Below are 18441 nucleotides of genomic sequence, written 5' to 3' on the forward strand. Positions count from 1 at the left end.
CTTCCTGGGGTAATGGGGGGGGGGGGGGGTAGAGTGGGGCTGACAGTTACAACAACAAGTTGCACCTTTCACATTGGGAGGACGTCCCAAAGCGCTGCACAGTGAAGGGTTTGCATCTCCATATCTCAATTCTTTAAGACTTTGGCACCAACAAGTCCACAACAGTAATAATAATCCATGCACAGCCTTGAATCGCTTCACAGGTACATAGCTTAGCGCTGAGTTTGGAGACAATCAGAGACATATTCCTGTAAAAGAATTAAATGTTTAACTTATTTTATTAAAACAAGCAGGAAGGACAATTTTACAGGAACCCAGGCGACCGCTGTACTTTCCTCACACAAACCCCCCCCACCCCAACACCCTCCCCCCCCCCCACCCCCGAAACACACACACACTCACACACATACAGTCACACTCACGCAAACAAAATTAAAACTCCATTATTTATAATCACTTCAACACTTGTATCAGACACTCACAGCTTTTACCACATTAGTGCATCTCGGAACTACTGTCAGTTTAAAATCTGTCGCAAGTTTGCTCGCTCTCTTGGCCTTTGTTTGAAAGAGAACCAGCCCACCAACACAGCACCTCATCTGTATAGCCAGTCTGTGGGCGAATTTGAGCGAGAGCGAGCGAGATGAAAAAACACCATCTCCGACCCAGCCGTTCTGAATTAAGTGCAAGTGACGTCTCGGAGCCGGTGACGAAGGCTGATGGCAGACGTTGAGCTGAGCTGAATGAAGCCGGTGGCTCGGCTGCTCCACTCTCTGGGCGACGGCCTGTGATGTTTTCGCTGTAAATCTGCTCGACGGGAGTTAAATGACCTATCGTTTGATCCGAACAGGTTTGCAAACCAAACCTGACCAGTAGCAGCTTTTTATCAGGATCAATTTTTTTTTGCTAGGAGGTGGAGGAGTAAAGGCCCCTCTCCACCCCAGACCCCCAGGTATTGTCCGCAGGGGGAAGCCACAATTCGCTCCCCCCCACCCCCCGCCTGCTCCCCCCTCTGAGCTCGGCTAGCAAACAACCAGTTTGGTAGAGGTCAGGGCGAAGGGATTGAGGTCCTCGTTCTGTGCCGCTCGGTGCAGTGAGGGCTCGGACGCACTGCGGTGGATCTTCGGCAGTGAATGTTGTAACACCTCAACGGAAGCTAAAATCTGTGGGCGGCAGAACAGAGTGAGGAGCAAGACAGAGAGAGGTGGAAATTAAACACATACTTTTCACAATCACAGATTGTTACAGCACTGGTAAAATGCTGGGTGATTGGGTTCATTTTGTGCTCTGAAAGAGTGATCAATTCAATCCTGTTTACCACCCCGCCCCCACCCCCCACACACACACCCACAGACACGATGGGGAGAGAGAGCGCGGGGAATGGGGTTAGAGTAGAGAGCTCTAGTGGGGGCGCGAGCACCAGCACATGTTAAGGTGAATGTGATTGAGAATACTGAACTTTCTGGTTACCTGTGGGAAGAGCGGCCGCTGTTCTTTCTCTCTGCTCACACAGTCTGACACCAGTCTCTTCATCGTCTTGGGGCAGTTTTTGTAGAGTTTGCTGAGGTCGGGGGTCAGGAAGCCTCTCCCCACCATGAAGATGATCTAAACAGCACGAGCACAAAGCAGAGCATCAGCTACAGCCTCCTAGGGGTCCACTGGGCTCTCCTCACTCCTTATTGGAATGGCAACGAGGCAATTCATTTGGTGCTGAAAATAGTGCATGAAAAAAAAGCAACGCCTTCTAATTGGAGTTGACATACAGATCAGCCATGATCCAATAGAATGGCGGAACAGGCTTGAGTGTCTGATGGCCTCCTCCTGTTCCTATGCTTTAGCCACTTGCATTTAAATAAAACAAAACAAGCCCCTTGAAACCGCTTAACAGAATAAAATCCAGGGGATGTGAATGCTGTTATGGAGGCAATTGTGGCAGCCAAACCGCATCTCAGCAATAGATGAGGCAGAAAAACAACAACATTACATTTGCACAGCAATTTTCATGTCGGGAGGACGTCCCAAGGCGCTGGACAGTTAAGGGTGTGTACCCAAGTTGTGGGTATGGAATCAAGAGGGGTGGAGTGGAGGGGTGGCGATGGCCAATAGCACAATCAAAAAGGAGGGTCTTGAGACGAGCTTGAAGGAGGGGGCGAGGCGGAGGGATTCCAAGAAGGAGTTCCAGAGGTCAGTTAATTGAGTTTGGGATGAGGACGGGGAATGTAAGCCGGGAGAGAGAAGTGTAAAAGGAGGAGACATGCTCTGACCTGATCGCGGTTGTTGACGTGAGAGTACGGTAAATCCCCCGTCATCAGCTCATACAGCACGATACCGTACGAATAGACGTCAGACTGGAAACTGTAGGGGTTAACCTCCTCCATCCGGATTACCTCGGGGGCCTGAAAACAGTTGATAATAATAATCCTTGCATTTGATGTAGCGCTGTATCACGTTGTCGAGACATCTCAAAGCTCTTCATAGGATACGCTATAAAGTGTATTTTGTGGGCGAAATGCGGCAGCCAATTGCGCGTAGCAGCGTCCCACAAACAGTCATGAATTGAGTGACCTATTTATTTATTTACAGGAGGCATTTTTTACCCCCGGGAAAGCGATCTGCCAATTGACAGGCATCCTGCGCTGTGAGACTGCCAGGTTCTATAACAATTATTACCTGTGATAATCATCACTTTAATTCGCTCCGCAATTTGCAAGAGTTAAAAACTGAAAGCAATTTCTGCAGCTACAAGAACAGAGAGAGAGAGAGAGAGGAGTGGGGGGAAGAGAGAGAGGAGAGAGAAGAGGAAAACCTGCTGTTTGGAGGAGACAGCGTGTGGCTGATGAACAATTGTAGCCAATCGCAGAGACGGCCCAACGTAAGTGGAATGTGCTGTTATCTGTCGGGAACACAAGGTCAGAAGGCTCCTTCTCTATCTGATTCTCCCACTGGAGCAACAACAGCTCGGGCACATATCAGCTCCTTTTTGTCGCTTTGAGGATTTTTATGAGGGTTCCTGCCCCCAGTGACCGATCTGCCCTTCCAGGTCCTGCCAATGAGCCAGGCTGGGCTGTGCTATCATCAGCAGTGCCGTGGAATACTGCAGTCGCCTGGCTCAGGAACCGGAGTAAAGACCGCCAGAGAGGGCTGGCTCCATTCCAAAATTCTGTTGCCAAACGTGTCACCTTGGAGCTAGTTCAGCTACAAGGAGACCCTACTTACCTCCAGCCCCTTCCATGAGAGACAACAACTTGCATCTATATAGTATCCCAGAGCACAATGCTGAGCTGAGGGGAGGTGACCGTAGGCACAGTCGAGACAGGGGGAGAGAGACACAGAGAAAGATAAAGAGAGACAGGGTGAGAGACACAGTGAGAGAGAAAGAGAGGAAGACACACGGCAAAGAGCAGTTTCTCACCATCCAGAGGATGGAGCCTGTCGGCTGCTCCACCTGCTGGGAGCCGCTCCAGCGTGACTTGACGGTGGCCAAACCAAAGTCCCCGATCTTCACCGTCAGCCCCTCGTGGAGGAAAATGTCTGAGCAACCGTTAGGGAGAATCAGTGTCGTTAAAGCTGACAGCCCCCCACCCTCTCTCCCCCCTGAGAGATGGAATCCCCCCCCCCACCTCGAGAACACGCCCAAGAGCCCACCCCCTCGCAAAGCACACTCTCACCAACCCCCCTTAATAAAGTCAAGCACTCTCTCCAGATATTGGGAAACCTAAAGCTGTGGGATTGTTTCCATCGTTTCCAACCGTGACTGAACCACTGAAAATCCCCAAATCCCTGCCCCATGGCTGAGTGCTGGCCAGCCAGCAGCCACACTGGGTGTGAGTGTGAAGCTGGTCAGTCACAGGGGGAGGTGTAAAGGATACTGTTAGATTTCATGTCCCTGTGGATAATATTCTTCGCATGTAAGTAACTGTGAAGGCAACAAAAGGGAAATCAGGAACAGCAGCAGCGTCTGACGAAAGAACAGATTACTCGCAGCAGAAGGAAGAGGGACGGAGGAGGGGGGGAAGTTGGGAGGTGGAGTGGGGGGGGGTGGGGGAGGAGGAGGAGGTGGGAGTGGGGCGGTGCTGGTCACTCACTCCATGCCCTGTGCTGCCTGCCGGGCGATGTCGATCAGCTGGAAGGTCTGGAACTTGGTGTCCTGGACATGCAGGTGTTTGTACAGGCTGCTGCCCTCACACCACTGGGTCACGATGGCCAGGTTGAAGGTGGTCATGTAGCCCATGAAGAGCAGGATGTTGACGTGCCGAGTCTTCCTGCCGCAAGAGAGAGAGAGAGTTACCGTGACAACACATTCAACCTGGTACTGCCAAAACCCACTGATGTCACAGGGAGACTTTATCATCAGCTCTTACATTTGATATCGTGCCTCCTCCCTCGGAAGGACGTCTCAGAGGTACTTAATAATAATAATAATCCTTGCATTTGATATAGCGCCTTATCGTGTCATTGAGATGTCTCAAAGGCTTCACAGAATATACTGTAAAGTGTAGAGACTGTGAATTCTGTGGTCAAAACGCAGCAGCCAATTGTGCACAGCAGCGTCCCACAAACAGCCGTGAATTGAGTGACCAAAACAAACAGAAGCGTCTTCTTTCTGCTTGAAGTGCAGAGCGCAGCCCCCCCACCCGGACACCAGGAGCCAGGATCGTACCTGAGAACCTGCACCTCATTGCGGAACGCCTGGAGCTGCTCCGGGGTCGGGTCAGTGACTTTCAGGATCTTCACAGCCACATCACCTGCAACACAACCACCCAGAGACCAGACACAACGACACACACACCAGAGAGACACACCCAGACACCACACACACACACATAAAACTGATGTTAAAAATAACCTCTTAAGTCAAGAGTAAAAAACAGAGACTTTCGTCTTTTTTTGTAGCGGAATGTGCTGTGTCACGTCACACTCAGGGACTCACCGTGCCATTTCCCTTTATACACTGTCCCGAATGAGCCGGAGCCGATCCTCTTCACCAGCACCACCTCGTCCCCTTTTATCTCCCAATAGTAACTGGAATCCCGCTGCACACGGGGACGCTGGAGGGAGACAACGGAATTCACACTCAGCAAGTCAGCCATGTCTCTCACTCTCTCTCGTGCTCGGTCTCTCTTTCTCTCTCTCTCTCTCCTTCGCTCTCACACTCATCGCACACAAACACTTACAATCTTTGTTGCTCCGTCAGGCGTTGTGGGCGACCTCCCACCTCGATGGGTTTGAATTGGAGACTTGGGTTTGGGCTCCCGTGTGGGGCTGACGCTGGGCGGGCTATGTGAGATCGCGGACGGGGAGACTGAGGGAGAACAACAGGCAGAGAGAAAGTCAGGCTGAGTTCACGCCGGGTTGGGGCCCAAGGCCAAGAACAACCACAAATTACATTTACACGGCGCCTTTCACGTCGGGAGGACGTCCCAAAGCATTGGACAGTCAGAGATTTGCACCTGAGCTGGGGATTGGGATCGAGAGGAGTGGAGGGAAGGGACGGTAGGAAAGTGAACAAAGACGCAGTCAAAGAGGAAGGTCTTGAGACGGGCCTTGAAGGAGGCAAGGGAGGGGGCGAGGCGAAGGGACTGTGGGATGGAGTTCCAAAAGGTGGGGTCAGGGAGGCTGAAGGGCCGACCATCGATGGTGGGGAGGGCCAAATGGAGGACATGGAGCAGGCCGGAACTCGCTGAGCGGAGGGAACGGAAAGCTCAGTATGGAGTTAGTAAGAAACACAATAGAGAAAGGAAACCGATTACCTGATGGATTGTAACTTCTTATCGCGTCCTGCAAAAGAGAAAATAAAATAGACGTTAGGAAACGGAGAACATGAGAGACGAGCAGAGAGAGGGGGAGGAAGGGACTGGAAAGTGGGCCAGGAATTGTACCTCTATGACGTTGCTGTCGACGGGCATGTGTGTGCTGGACATGTGGACATTGGGAGTGGAGGACGATCGTTGTCGTTGGCACAGTTGACCTTCTCCGAGCGGAAAGGGCAGTGAGCAGTGGTCGGCCTGGGAGGTGGAGTTCCGGTACTGTAAGCTGCAGAGCCAAAACAAATCCACAAACAGTTAGGAGAGGCGGTCTGGCGGGCGGAGTAGGAAACTGGTGTCATTCAGTCCTCAGAGAGCCCTTTGGGGTTTTTTGTCTACTTATAATAATAATAATAATCCTTGCATTTGATATAGCGCTTTTCACGTCGGGAGGACGTCCCAAAACGCTTATACTTGCCTCTCAGGGAGGCGTGAGAGAGACTCCCGGACACGGCGGGTGGTCATCTGGGTGATGGAGGGGACCACCCCCTCTCCTGCTGCCTGCCGGTAATACGGTGCTGTGGCCTGGTACGCTCTGAAACACACCAGAATGCAATCACGTCACCACGACTCCAACAGCCAGGACACAGGGAGAAACTGTCACCTCTGTTACTATATATAATCCTTGCATTTGATACAGCGCCTCATCATGTCGTTGAGACGTCTCAAAGCGCTTCACAGAATGTACTATGAAGTGTAGTGACCGTGTATTTTGTGGACAAAATGCGGCAGCCAATTGCGCACAGCAGTAACCCACAAAGAGTCGTGGATTGAGTGACCACATTTTTTTTCTCAAGAGATTATTACCCCTGGAAAATGATCTGCTGATCGACTAATACTGGGTTCCTACTTACTGCTGGGTAAACAGCAGCCTGTGTGTGTAGTAAGGAAACTTGCCTAAGGTTTCACCCTGACCAGCCGGGAGTTGAACCCGGGTCCTCTCGCTTGTGATGTGAGCGCGCTAACCATTACACTACAGGACTCCACTTGGTAATTAGCTCCTCACAACAACTGATCTGAAGGTTGCCCGGGGCTGCCAATGCTCTTAAGCCGCGTGGCTGGCGTTAGCTAACTTTGGGGTCTGTTGTTGCCCCCGGTGTCGGCCCCTGTGGAGGCTCAGGTACCTGACGTTGCTCCAGTCGATGCACATGGTGGGCACGCGGGAGCTGCAGTGCTCGTGGAACTTGTAGCCGCACGTCTGACAGCGGAAACCATTCAACAGGAACTTCTGACAGATGTCACAGAACGCCAGCTTCAGGAAGGTTTTCCGAACCTTTGGTGAGAGATAAAGAGAGAGAGAGATGGGAGGAACGAGAAGGAACAGAAAAAAGGTCACAAACCCACGCAACACAACCTCGCAGCTGCACGGGTTTATGTGAACTGGAATCTGAGTCACATCAGGACACAGATAGGGACATGGGCACACACGTGCACACACACACACACGCAACAACAACATTTATATAGCGATCTTTACGCAGGGTATCATCCCGGACCGTACACACGCGCACACACAGTTCAAGAGATAGAGAAAGACACACACACACGCCTGATATCCACACCGTCCTCATATGCATTCTGTCCTCATACCCATGATGTACTTACGAAGTTGTGTGTGGTTAAGGGGAGATGATCGAGTACCTGGACCACCAGCTCCTCACCAATCAGGGAGGTGGCGTCCGTGCCCCAGTCTATACGGTATTTTGGGCTGTAAAGAGGACGAGAGATTTCAGTGTCGCTTTTGCTCACCAGGTGTAACTGCCTCCTCTCTCTTCCCTCACCTGCTTTTGTTTACACCCTAGACTGTCGCTCAACCCCTCCCCTGCCTAGGGAGAGGGTCTGTAACCTGCTCCTTAGCCCTGCCGAAGCCCAAACCCCACATGCCCACCCCCCGCCATCCCCACAAGCCGTGGCCCACAGCAACCCCCATTGATCCACCCCTAACCTCACCCACAGCTTCCTGGCTCCGACCCCACCCCAACTCTGTGCTCACTGAGAGAAGGCTGAGGCTGGAATGGAACAATAGCTGGTTGACACAGTAAAACGGCGGGTGTCTGGTGATGTGGGTGTGTGCTTGGCCCCGTGCCCGTCACTGGGTGCTGCGCTTACCCTTCATGTGGGAGCCTGAAGACGGCACAGCAATCCGGCTGCAGCCCGCGCACCTTCAGCGCCTTCTTCAGGCTGTCCTGCACCGTCATACCTGGCCGCACATTCACCTGCACGGCGCAGAGAGAGAGAGAGAGAGGAGGAGCAGGTCAGAGAATAACAACATTATAGCACCAAAACCGGCCACCCAGCCCCAACTCTGCATTGGTGTTTGTTCAGTGTGTGAGACATCCAGTCTCATCCCACCCTCCCCCTCACTATCCCCACCCCAGTACTGCACAGGAGTGTCAACCTGGACTATGAGCTCAAAGTCCCTGATTTGCAACTCAACCCCAGAACTTTATTTTTGTAGGTCAGGGTATCAAGGGATATGAGGCAAAGGCAGGCATCTGGAGTTAAGGTACAGATCGGTCGTGATTTAACAGAATGGCGGAACAGGCTCAAGGGGCTGAATGGCCTACTCCTGTTCCTATGTTCCTGTGTTCTGATTCAGAGGCTAGAGCGTGGGAGACTGAACTTACCACGGTGCGTTGTTTGTTTGGCAGGTAAACCCGAATGGTGCCGCTGGCCTTGAACACATCTGACAATCTGCCATCTTCGGATTCCCGCCGGTACGCAAAGTGCTGGGAGAAGGTGGGCGAGACGGAGGCAGAACTATCGAGGAAAGCGTCCTGGACATTGAAACCATTGCTGAAGGACTTCAGGAAGCTGGGGTTACACTCCATACTGCTCAGGTAAGCTCGGAACCTGCCAATGTGCAGAGGACAGATTAGACTGAGCTCAGGTCCCAGCGGCTAGTCTGGTCCACTGCACGCTCGCGAGCTGAGGACAGGAGCTTTCACACAGGGTTATGGCAGAGGCCGGTAATTATTCAAAAAGTAATCAGATAGATAATAATAATAGTAATCCTTGTATTTGATACAGCACCTTATCACGTCGTTGATAAGGTGCTGTATTTGACCGTGCCTTCAGCTCCCCTCTCGACTCTCTACCCCCTCCTCGCTCCCTCCCTTCCCTCCCCTCACCCTGACCATTTCCCCCAATGCTCGGGTCCTGACCCAACTGTACAGCGCCTTGGGACGTCCTCCCGACGGGAAAGGCGCTCAATAAATGGAATCTTGTTGTTGTTGTTGAGACGTCTCAAAGCGCTTCACAGATATACTGTAAAGTGAATTGATTGTGTATTTTGTGGGCGAAACGTGGCAGCCAATTGCGTACAGCAGCGTCTCCACAAACAGTCATCAATTGAGTGACCAAATGGAATGGATTATTCAAGAGGGAATTGGAGAAAGCTGTTTGACAAAGAAATCAATCGCGCAGCATGAACCTCTCTCTCCCAATAGGTTTGTGGTCTCTCATAGACATACAATCAATGTCACAGTCTCCATGTTTACAATACCATTTACATTGATACAGCAGCTTTCACATCAGGAGGATGTCTTAACGCCCTTTACACAGCTGGCTCACTATCCAAACCCAATGCAGGAAGGGAAAAGGAGGTGGGGCGTGGTGGGGGCGGGGGTGGTGGGAGAGATGACCAAAAGTCTCAAGAAATGTTTAGCAATTGTTGCTTTGAAGGAAAATAACATTGTGGGCGAGTGAATGCAGTGGTGACAAATGTATCTGTCGTTGTGGTCATAATTTTGATTGGTGACAAAAAACATCTGGATAAAATCGCTGGTCGTACGGAGTCAGACTTCAGTGTGTTTTTTCCGTTTTTTGGGGGGGGGGGGGGGAGAAAAAAAAACTAAAAGGTTAAAGCCGTAATTTGTGAAGTTTACAGGACGACTTAAATGTCAGCCTGGTTTACTGTGGTTAGCAAAAGCCCAACAGATTCAAGGTTTAAACAGTTTACAGTTGACTGCATTCCTTACACACTGAATGTTACTGAGCGTACAATGGTGAGATTGACCAACTGTGCCCAAATATCCCTCACCAACCCCTCACCCACCCCTCCATCCGTCACTCCCTCCCTCCCCAACCCCTTCCACTCTGCGCAGACCCAAACCATTCATCAGACCCCTCACTTCCAGCATTGCAGCTAATGATGTTTTCTTCTAAAGTTAGTTTGAACACCGGTGGTTTATTTATACTCCAGGAAACCCACAGTATCTAAGCTCTCAACCTACCCGCCCCTCCCCCCGACCAGACCCTGAGCTGCTCTGTATATGTGTGTGTGTGTTTGTGTGTATGTGTGTATGGGGTGTGTTTGTGTAGGGTGTGTGTGTGTGTATATCTGTGTGTGTGTGAGGGTGGTGTATGTATATACGGGGGGGGAGTAGCGAAGCTTTAAATGCAGACAAACGTACACTTGTGTTTCACTCTCTTCGCTTTGGGAATTTCCAGCGCTTGGATGAAAACAAACACTTGGGGCAAATGGAAACTTTGTCCAGGGTGGCGGGGGGGGGGGGGGGACAGACAGACAGACAGACAGACAGACAGACCCGCCATGACTGGCCCACTGACAATCTCAACAACAGCAACTCACATTTACACAGCACCTTTCAACTCAAAAAGACGGCCCGACTCTAAGCACATCACACAGAACAGTATTAACCGGCATCTAACCTGTGCCAGTGACACGTCCCTCGAGTCAAGGAGAAGTACAGCCAATTCATCTGAATTTGAGATGAATTTGGAATGAGGAAAGAATATAAGGCAGGAAAAACCTGGGAGGAAAATTCTGTGATGGGGCGAGAGCAGGGAATGGGGTTAGAGTAGAGAGCTCCAGTGGGGGAGCGAGCCCCAGCACAGACACGATGGGGAGAGAGAGAGAGAGCAGGGAATGGGGTTAGAGTAGAGAGCTCCAGTGGGGGAGCGAGCCCCAGCACAGACACGATGGCCTCCTTCTGTGCTGTAATTTCTATAGCGTGATGATATAACAGTGGGACCTCTGGTATCTGTATCACTAAGCATACAATCCATCTCGTGCCCCAGGAAGCCTTGGTTCGATGCCCGCTTTAAGCATTTTCCCTCTCAGTGGCCACCCATTGGGATAACGATTTACCATAAACCAAATGAGTTAGTTACAAGATTGAGTCTAATAATGAGCCCCAGGTCTCCTAATCCAGCCATCTCCCTGGCCACTCTCCAGAACACAGATTACCAACACAGGCTTCAGGAGCTAAATAGCTGTTAAACATTCCCACGACACTGCACATTTAGTACATTAACCGCCTCAAATCATACCCATTTTCTGATCAGCGTCATTTTACCCCTGGTAATTATGGATTCTGCATCACAGGGCCAGAGCGACATTAAAATATTCTGCGGTAAATAAATAGGGAGAAATTATCTCCACTGGTTAGCGAGTCGGTAACTAGAGAACGCATCAATCTAAGATCACTAAACAAAATACAAAGGCTAGGATTCTGTTTTTACACACACACACAACACAGAGATGCACACGCACACACACAGTTATAAGGACATGGAACGCCCAACCAGAAACGCTAGTTCAAGCAGAATCCATCATAGCTTTTAAAAAGATTTGGAAAAATATCTGAAAAGGAAAATAAAAAACATCTGTGGGGGAAAGATCAGGAGTGGGACTAAATGGTCCTCTCAGAGAGTCAGCAAGGACACGATGGGCCGAATGGCCTCTGCTGTAACATTCTATGACTACTGTGTTCAGAAGAATAAGGAGGTTGCATGGGGTTTAGGACTCGTTCTGCAAGTTTACATACAACCTGATGTTTGTTTTCACAGAAAAGCCCCAAATTAACCCCTTCTTTACTCTGTGGCAGTTCTGCCCAGGAGTGCTGTATACTGACTGTGAATCATATACTTATGGGAATGTTGGATATTACTTAAATCTTCAGTTAATTCTACAGTGTTGGAAAAGAGAATGGAGGTTCTTCATGTGCAACAATCCTCGTGATAACTTCATTTGCTAACAGGCTGTTTGTGGAAACTTGGTGTGCAGAAAGAGATGCCCAGTTTGTCATCAAAACACAGTCATTACACTCGACAACAATTCCATGTGAAGTGCTCTGAGATGTTGATGTGAATCCAGACATTAAGGTTCAGAAAACAAAACTGAGTTTCAAACTCTAATTGGCACAGTTGTAGCAGTGTGCAAGAACCACTAATTTATCTGGCTGATTGCTGTTCAGGACAGCGAGAGAAACTCCCTTCTCTAATCTTTTGTTGCCAGGTGACCCTGGGTTATATTCTCTCCCCCGTCCAAATTCAGCACAAATAGCGAAATGAATTGTCTGCTACTCTCACTCCCATTTCTTGGTGGAACGTCTCTGGCTCCTGATCTCACCTCCAATAACGACATTCACTTCATTTCGAATTAATCTCATTCTGTAAAACGACTCGAGACGTTTCTTTTAGGTGAAAGGCGCTGTGTCAATGACAGTCGTTGCGGGTTGTTTTTTTAAAAAACATTCCACTTTCTACAAAGGTGCTTTAAAATAAAATCTACAGCCGTCGTTGTTCGGGCCTTCAACCTCTCTGCCGCCAACCCCTGGAACTCCATCCCAAAGCCCCTCTACCTCACCCCCTCCCTTGCCTCCTTCAAGGCCAGTCTCAAGATCCTCCTCTTCGACCGTGCCTTTGGTCACTTTCTTACCACCACCTTCCCTGCCCTCCATCCACTCCTGATTCCAACTACCAGCTCAGGGGTAAATCCCTGACTGTCCAGCGCCTTGGGATGTCCTCCTGACGTGAAAGGTCGCTGTGTTAATGTAATTTGTTGTTGTTGCTTGTACAAAACTCCGAACAGCAGCGCAGTTTGCTAACTCTCTGTCCCACGGAGACCTTACATGTGCACAGGCCAGTGACCTAACCCAAACCTATTACAGCGTAAGCAGTGTGCGTTCCTCATGGCCCCGATTCACACAGCACTCACAGAATGCAAATTTGCGTAACTCCTATTCATAAGGTTACACAAAGAAATGCCAGTGTCTGTAGGGCTGGATCCACGGTCCTCCCAGGGATGAATAGCTTGGGGATTGCCAGCGTGTTTTTAGGCAGTCAGAAGTGATCTGTGCAGCAATCATGTTGCCCGAAGCAACTGTGTAAAAGCGCCACAGATCTGCTTCGGGAAGTGTGCCTGATATTGCGGTTTGGGGGGGTCCACAATAACATAGCGGCCGTGCTAAACTCCATGTTTATTGGTACACCCTGCATTTGTACAACACCCTCCCCCAGTCCTCCCCACCTAAAACACACACACATGCCAACAACTCCGGGAGTAATAAATCCTTAAAAAAATAATAAATTGGGTCACTCAATCCACGACTGTTTGTGGCACACCGCTGTGCACAATTGGCTGCGTGTTTCGCCCACAAAATATACATTCAATTCACTTTAAGATGTCGCGAAGACATGATAAGGCTCTACATCAAATGCAAGGATTATTATTATTATAACAACAATTTGCATTTATATTTATATTTCGCGCAGGACAGCATCTCAGAGCGCTTGACAAATAGAGCGGTAAAGGTGGAGGGAGGGCGATCGGAAGAGGGTTGGAGAATAACTGCACAGTGTACACAACACCATCTCTCTTCTCACTGGTTACATAAGTGACCCCTGGTCACAGTTATCACTGGACATTCCGGCTGGGATCTTCAATGTGGTTTCTTACAATTCAATCACATGGCCCACAGTTTTCACAGCCTCCCTGAGTGTTCACTGAAGCCAGGGACTCTCTTCTGCCCTCCCCCCACTCTGTTTGACTGCTGACATTTAAGACGAATGGGGGAAGAGGAAAAAGAGAGAAAAAGAGCAACAGTACAGCACAGCACTGGCCTACTAGATTTTTTTGGTTGACCAACAAAGTAATCATAGAAATAACAAAATGTTTTGGATTTAATTAGGCTATAAATCAAGAAATATTCAATCAAGAAACATTTATTTTGTTGGCCAACCAAAGAGGTTATTAATCTATGCCATTGACTGACTTAATGAATTATACTCGCTTTTAATGCCGTGCCATCTGAACATCTCACTCAATGAGGTAACTGTGTGTGGGGAATTTGCATAGGGGATGGGGGGGGTAAAGGGAATTATTGGCCAGGAAACTTCCTGCTCGTCTCCCAAATAGCACTGTTAGATCCTTAAGGTTCCAACTAAACCTCTGTAACAAGCAGACTGGACCTCGATTTACCATCTCATCCAAATTACTGCACCTCCAACAATGCAGCGCTCCATCAGTACTGCGCCACAGGAATGTGGAGTCCCTCTGCAAAAGAGAGGACCCGGACAGGGCAAAACCTTAGGCAAGTTTCCTTACTCCACATGCCTCTGTTTGCCTAGCAGTAAGTATGAATCCGGTTGATAGTCAACTGGCGGATCGAAGGGTAATCCCAAAAAATAAATGGTCACTCAATCCAAGACCGTTTGTGGTACACTGCTGTGCACAATTGGCTGTGGGCAATCTACTTTACAATATATTCTGTGAAGCGCTTTGTGATGTCTCAACTTGATAAGGCGCTATATCAAATGCAACTATTCTTATTTTTTATTATTATTACATGACAGGCAAGATTAGGAGCCCAAATCCTGGCATGGGGCCCGAACAAACCCTCTGACCCAGGCTAGAGCACTAGGGACTGAGCTAAACTATTAGCATATCGCAAATTGGTATTGATTCTTAATTGGATATTTCTTCCACATAAACTACTCATACCATTATACTCCAATGCTCAACTCACAAACATGTGGGGGGTGGGGGGAGGCGCTCTATAAATGTAATTTTTTTGTTGTTGTTGAGGGAGGGAAGGAGAAGAGATTAACTCAATCTCAACATTTGGGGAGGTGGGTGGGGGTTAGAATATTTCAGTTGTGCGTCAGCTCTCTCATTTTGACATGTGTGAAATCTCAGCCTTGCGGCCAATTCACCAACTAAAAACCTCAGTCGCTACAGACCTGATAATTGTCTGACTCGCCACAATGATGTCAGAACACAGCCACAGAGAAACAGAAAGAGAATGTAAATAAAGCATTATAAAATAAAACTTGGTGTACTAACAGGGTCTGGTTAACAAAAAAAATCACATCACATGAATTTAAATGTTTCCTTCACACCCTAACTATCTAGTCACAACCTTCCTGTAATCAGCAGTGGATTATGCAAAGAAATTACTGGTACAAAAAAATTTCATTTTAATCGTGGGCGTTCTACCCACAAAATATACACTCAATTCACTTTACAGTGTATTCTGTAACGTGCTTTGAGACATCTCGTAGATGTGATAAAGCGCTATAATATATCAAATGCAAGGATTATTATTAATTTGTGATTTCAACACACAATAGAGAGAGAATGTAAATAAAGTATAAGTCACTCTCACTCTTGTTTTGGAGTGGTGGAGTGGGAAGGTGGAGAGAGGAAAAGACATCGTCTTTACCTCTCTCCTTCTCTCTCCTCTCATATATATGCACATGATTCTGTACTGAAATACAAAAGATGTATGCACATTGGTACATTTTGGGAGAGTGCCTGACTGTGGGTGGAATTGCAATCGTTTGCAGTATATTAATGTTCCCTCTGCTGCCGTTGGTTAGTTGCTGCTGTAGCGCCAATGTAATAATAATGGTCGTGGACACAACTCACAGCCACAAGCTGCTGGCACTAATCCGCGGGTAGTAGAGTAATAGTAACTTTGCCACAACTTTTTTTTTTGTTGGGGGAGGAAGAGAGAGAGGGAGAGAAAGCAAGAGAAAAAGACTGTAAGAATGGAGTGGAGCTAAACTAACTCAGGCCCTCCTTATCCTCCTGCAGCAACAACCAGGAAAACTGGGAAGAGAGAGAGGGGCGAGGTGGGGATGGGGGAAGAGGGGGAGAAGGGGAGAAGAGGCGAGGTGGGGAGAGGGGAGAGAGGAATGTTAGAGGCGAGGGTTTCACACTAGTTTCAAACCCGCGCTGATCATTATTTCTCTATGAAATAAACAAACGCCAACTTACGCTGTGACTCTCTGTATGTGATGTGATGTATGTGGTCGGTGGGTCAGGCGATCGCTTGTTCTCCTCCCCCCCCCCCACCACACCCACACACACCCCTTTCCCCCTCTTTCTTTTAAACTGCGAGAAGTGAAGCGAAATCAGTACAGATCCATTGCCCCACTTGAATCTCAAACTTTGCCCAACTCCTCTCTGAGCTCAGCTCCGCCATAACTAAACCCCAAAGTTGTCGCCTAGTGACATCATCACAGCCCAAACTCAACCACTCTTAACTCTCTTTCTCTCTGACTTTCTCTCTTTCTCTGACTTTCTCTCTGACTTTCTCTCTCTCTCCCTGACTGTCTCCCTGTCTTTCTCTCTCTCTCTGACTCTCTCCCTGTCTTTCTTTCTCTGACTCTCTCCCTGTCTTTCTCTCTCTCTCTCTCTGACTGTCTCCCTGTCTTTCTCTCTCTCTCTCTCTGACTCTCTCCCTGTCTTTCTCTCTCTGACTCTCTCCCTGTCTTTCTCTCTCTCTGACTGTCTCCCTGTCTTTCTTTCTCTCTCTCTCTCTGACTCTCTCCCTGTCTTTCTCTCTCTCTGACTGTCTCCCTGTCTTTCTTTCTCTCTCTCTCTCTGACTCTCTCCCTGTCTTTCTCTCTCTGACTCTCTCCCTGTCTTTCTCTCTCTCTCTGACTGTCTCCCTGTCTTTCTTTCTCTCTCCCTGACTTTCTCTCTCCCTGACTTTCTCTCTCCCTGACTTTCTCTCTCCCTGACTGTCCCCGTCTCTCTCTCTCTGACTTTCTCTCTCTCTCCCTCTCTCTCTCCTTCTCTGACACTCTATCTGAGAAGTGTTGTGGTGATACCCTTTAGCTATTGCTGGCAGATTCAGTGGGATGCTGGGAGAAATTATTACGGATAAAACTTTTGTGTTTTTTGGGGGGGCGGTGTATTCCGAAATATATACACACACACACATATATATATATATATATATAGCCGCTTCCCCATGCGTGTCTGTCTGTCTCTGCTTAACTCTGGCCCCCACCCATCATCTCTACCAACCATCACCCACTCTCTATGCAAAGCACTGAGACACATTGGCTCCCCAACACCCCCCCCCCCCCACCCCCCACACACACACACACAGACGCACAAAAGAGTCCCACAGCTCTCAGCTTAAAAACGAAGGTAAAAAGCTTAAACCAAAAGCCACTGTTCTTCCCACTGCTTTTACTGAGCGTCCATCAAACTACGCCTTATTCGACTTTTTTTTTGATGGGTGGGGATTGGGGAGAGGAAGGGGCGTCAAACGTGGTAAGATTCAGGTGGGTTAGAGGTAGACCGATACCCCGCTAAATAATTGGTACCTGGTATTATATCGCCGAGGGTTCCGCCGTCGGTGCGCTGCGGGGGAGCAGCGCTCGGGTGAGGCTGAGCCGTTGAAATTAGACACTGGAGTTGGCTGATCCGGAATTGGAACCATGTTCAGCATTCTCCAGGAGCACTGGGGGGCAGTCAGTCAGTCAGTCAGTCAGTCAGTCACACTCCATCCGCACAGCATTCTCAGGATGGTTGGCAAATCAAACCAACCTGCGTGGCCCTTCCGTGTTTCTTTTTTNCTCTTCTCTCTCTCTCTCTCTCTGGAACCAATACACAACAATAATAATAATAATAATAATAATAATAATCCTTGCATTTGATATAGCGCTTTTCACGTCGGGAGGACGTCCCAAAGCGCTTCACAGAACACACTGTAAAGTGAATTGACTGTATATTTGTGGGCGAACGCGGCAGCCAATTGCGCACAGCAATGTCCCACAAACAGTCGTGGATTGAAAATGACCAATTTTATTATTGTTTTTGGTTTTGGAGGGTTTATTATTAGGTGTGTGGAGTAAGGAAACTTGCCCAAGGTTTCGCCCTCTGCCTGGAATTGAACTCAGGTCTCTAGCTTGCAAAGCGAGTGCTCAACCACTGAGCTACAGGACTCCACATGTTCGTAATGTTTTGCCTGAATGTGAATAGAGCTTAACCCCCCCCCCCCCCCCACTTGGTCAGGCTCCCTCGCATTTTTTAATAAGCTGCATTTAGATTATTTCAGATCCATAACTGACCTATCTACCTCCTGCCCCTGTTGGACTAGGTTTTTCATGCAGACTTCTAGCATTATAAAACGATGTTTGAAGAGGAACAATATAAAAGGGCCTGGGGGGGTGGGGAAGAGGAAGGAATGGGTTAAAATTGGGGAACTAGCACATTTGGTGAAAGATTAGAAGGTTGGGAAGAGAGAGCTCCTGTTCTTCGGTTGAGAGGTTAAACCGCGGTTTAGGTGGACATTAAAGATGCCGCAATCGGTTATTCAGTTCATAATAATAATAATCCGTCATTGAGATGTCTCAAAGCACTTCACGGAATATACCGCAAAATGAATTGACTATAGTTTGTGGAGACGAAACATGGCAGCCAATTGTGCATAGCAGTGACCCACAAACAGTCGTGGATTGAATGTTTTTTTACAAAACATGGCTGTTTGTGGGCACTTGCTGTAGGCAAAATTGATCACGGGGTTTTGCCTGTAAGTACAGAATAAAATCACACTTGACATCAATCACCTAGCAAGCGCTTTGAGACAGT

At 48.6% G+C, this 18441-nt stretch overlaps 1 protein-coding gene across 1 annotated transcript; it reads right to left on the reverse strand.

Moving 5' to 3' along the window:
• Positions 1 to 392: 392 nt before the first annotated feature.
• raf1b (Raf-1 proto-oncogene, serine/threonine kinase b) lies at positions 393 to 16144 on the reverse strand. Its single transcript, XM_007903334.2, has 17 exons — positions 15832 to 16144; positions 8432 to 8657; positions 7914 to 8020; positions 7410 to 7512; positions 6929 to 7077; positions 6223 to 6339; positions 5880 to 6033; positions 5751 to 5778; positions 5175 to 5302; positions 4931 to 5048; positions 4661 to 4745; positions 4086 to 4262; positions 3870 to 3916; positions 3413 to 3531; positions 2265 to 2396; positions 1471 to 1605; positions 393 to 1163 (listed from the first exon to the last, which is right to left on the reverse strand). Exons 2-17 carry the CDS (start codon positions 8633 to 8635, stop codon positions 1023 to 1025), a joined length of 1944 nt encoding a protein of 647 aa, XP_007901525.1. The 5' UTR covers positions 8636 to 8657; positions 15832 to 16144; the 3' UTR covers positions 393 to 1022.
• Between the last annotated feature and the right edge of the window lie 2297 nt (positions 16145 to 18441).

The sequence above is a fragment of the Callorhinchus milii genome, unplaced genomic scaffold (genome assembly GCF_018977255.1).
Source record: "Callorhinchus milii isolate IMCB2004 unplaced genomic scaffold, IMCB_Cmil_1.0 Scaffold12, whole genome shotgun sequence".
Classification (NCBI taxonomy): domain Eukaryota; kingdom Metazoa; phylum Chordata; class Chondrichthyes; order Chimaeriformes; family Callorhinchidae; genus Callorhinchus; species Callorhinchus milii.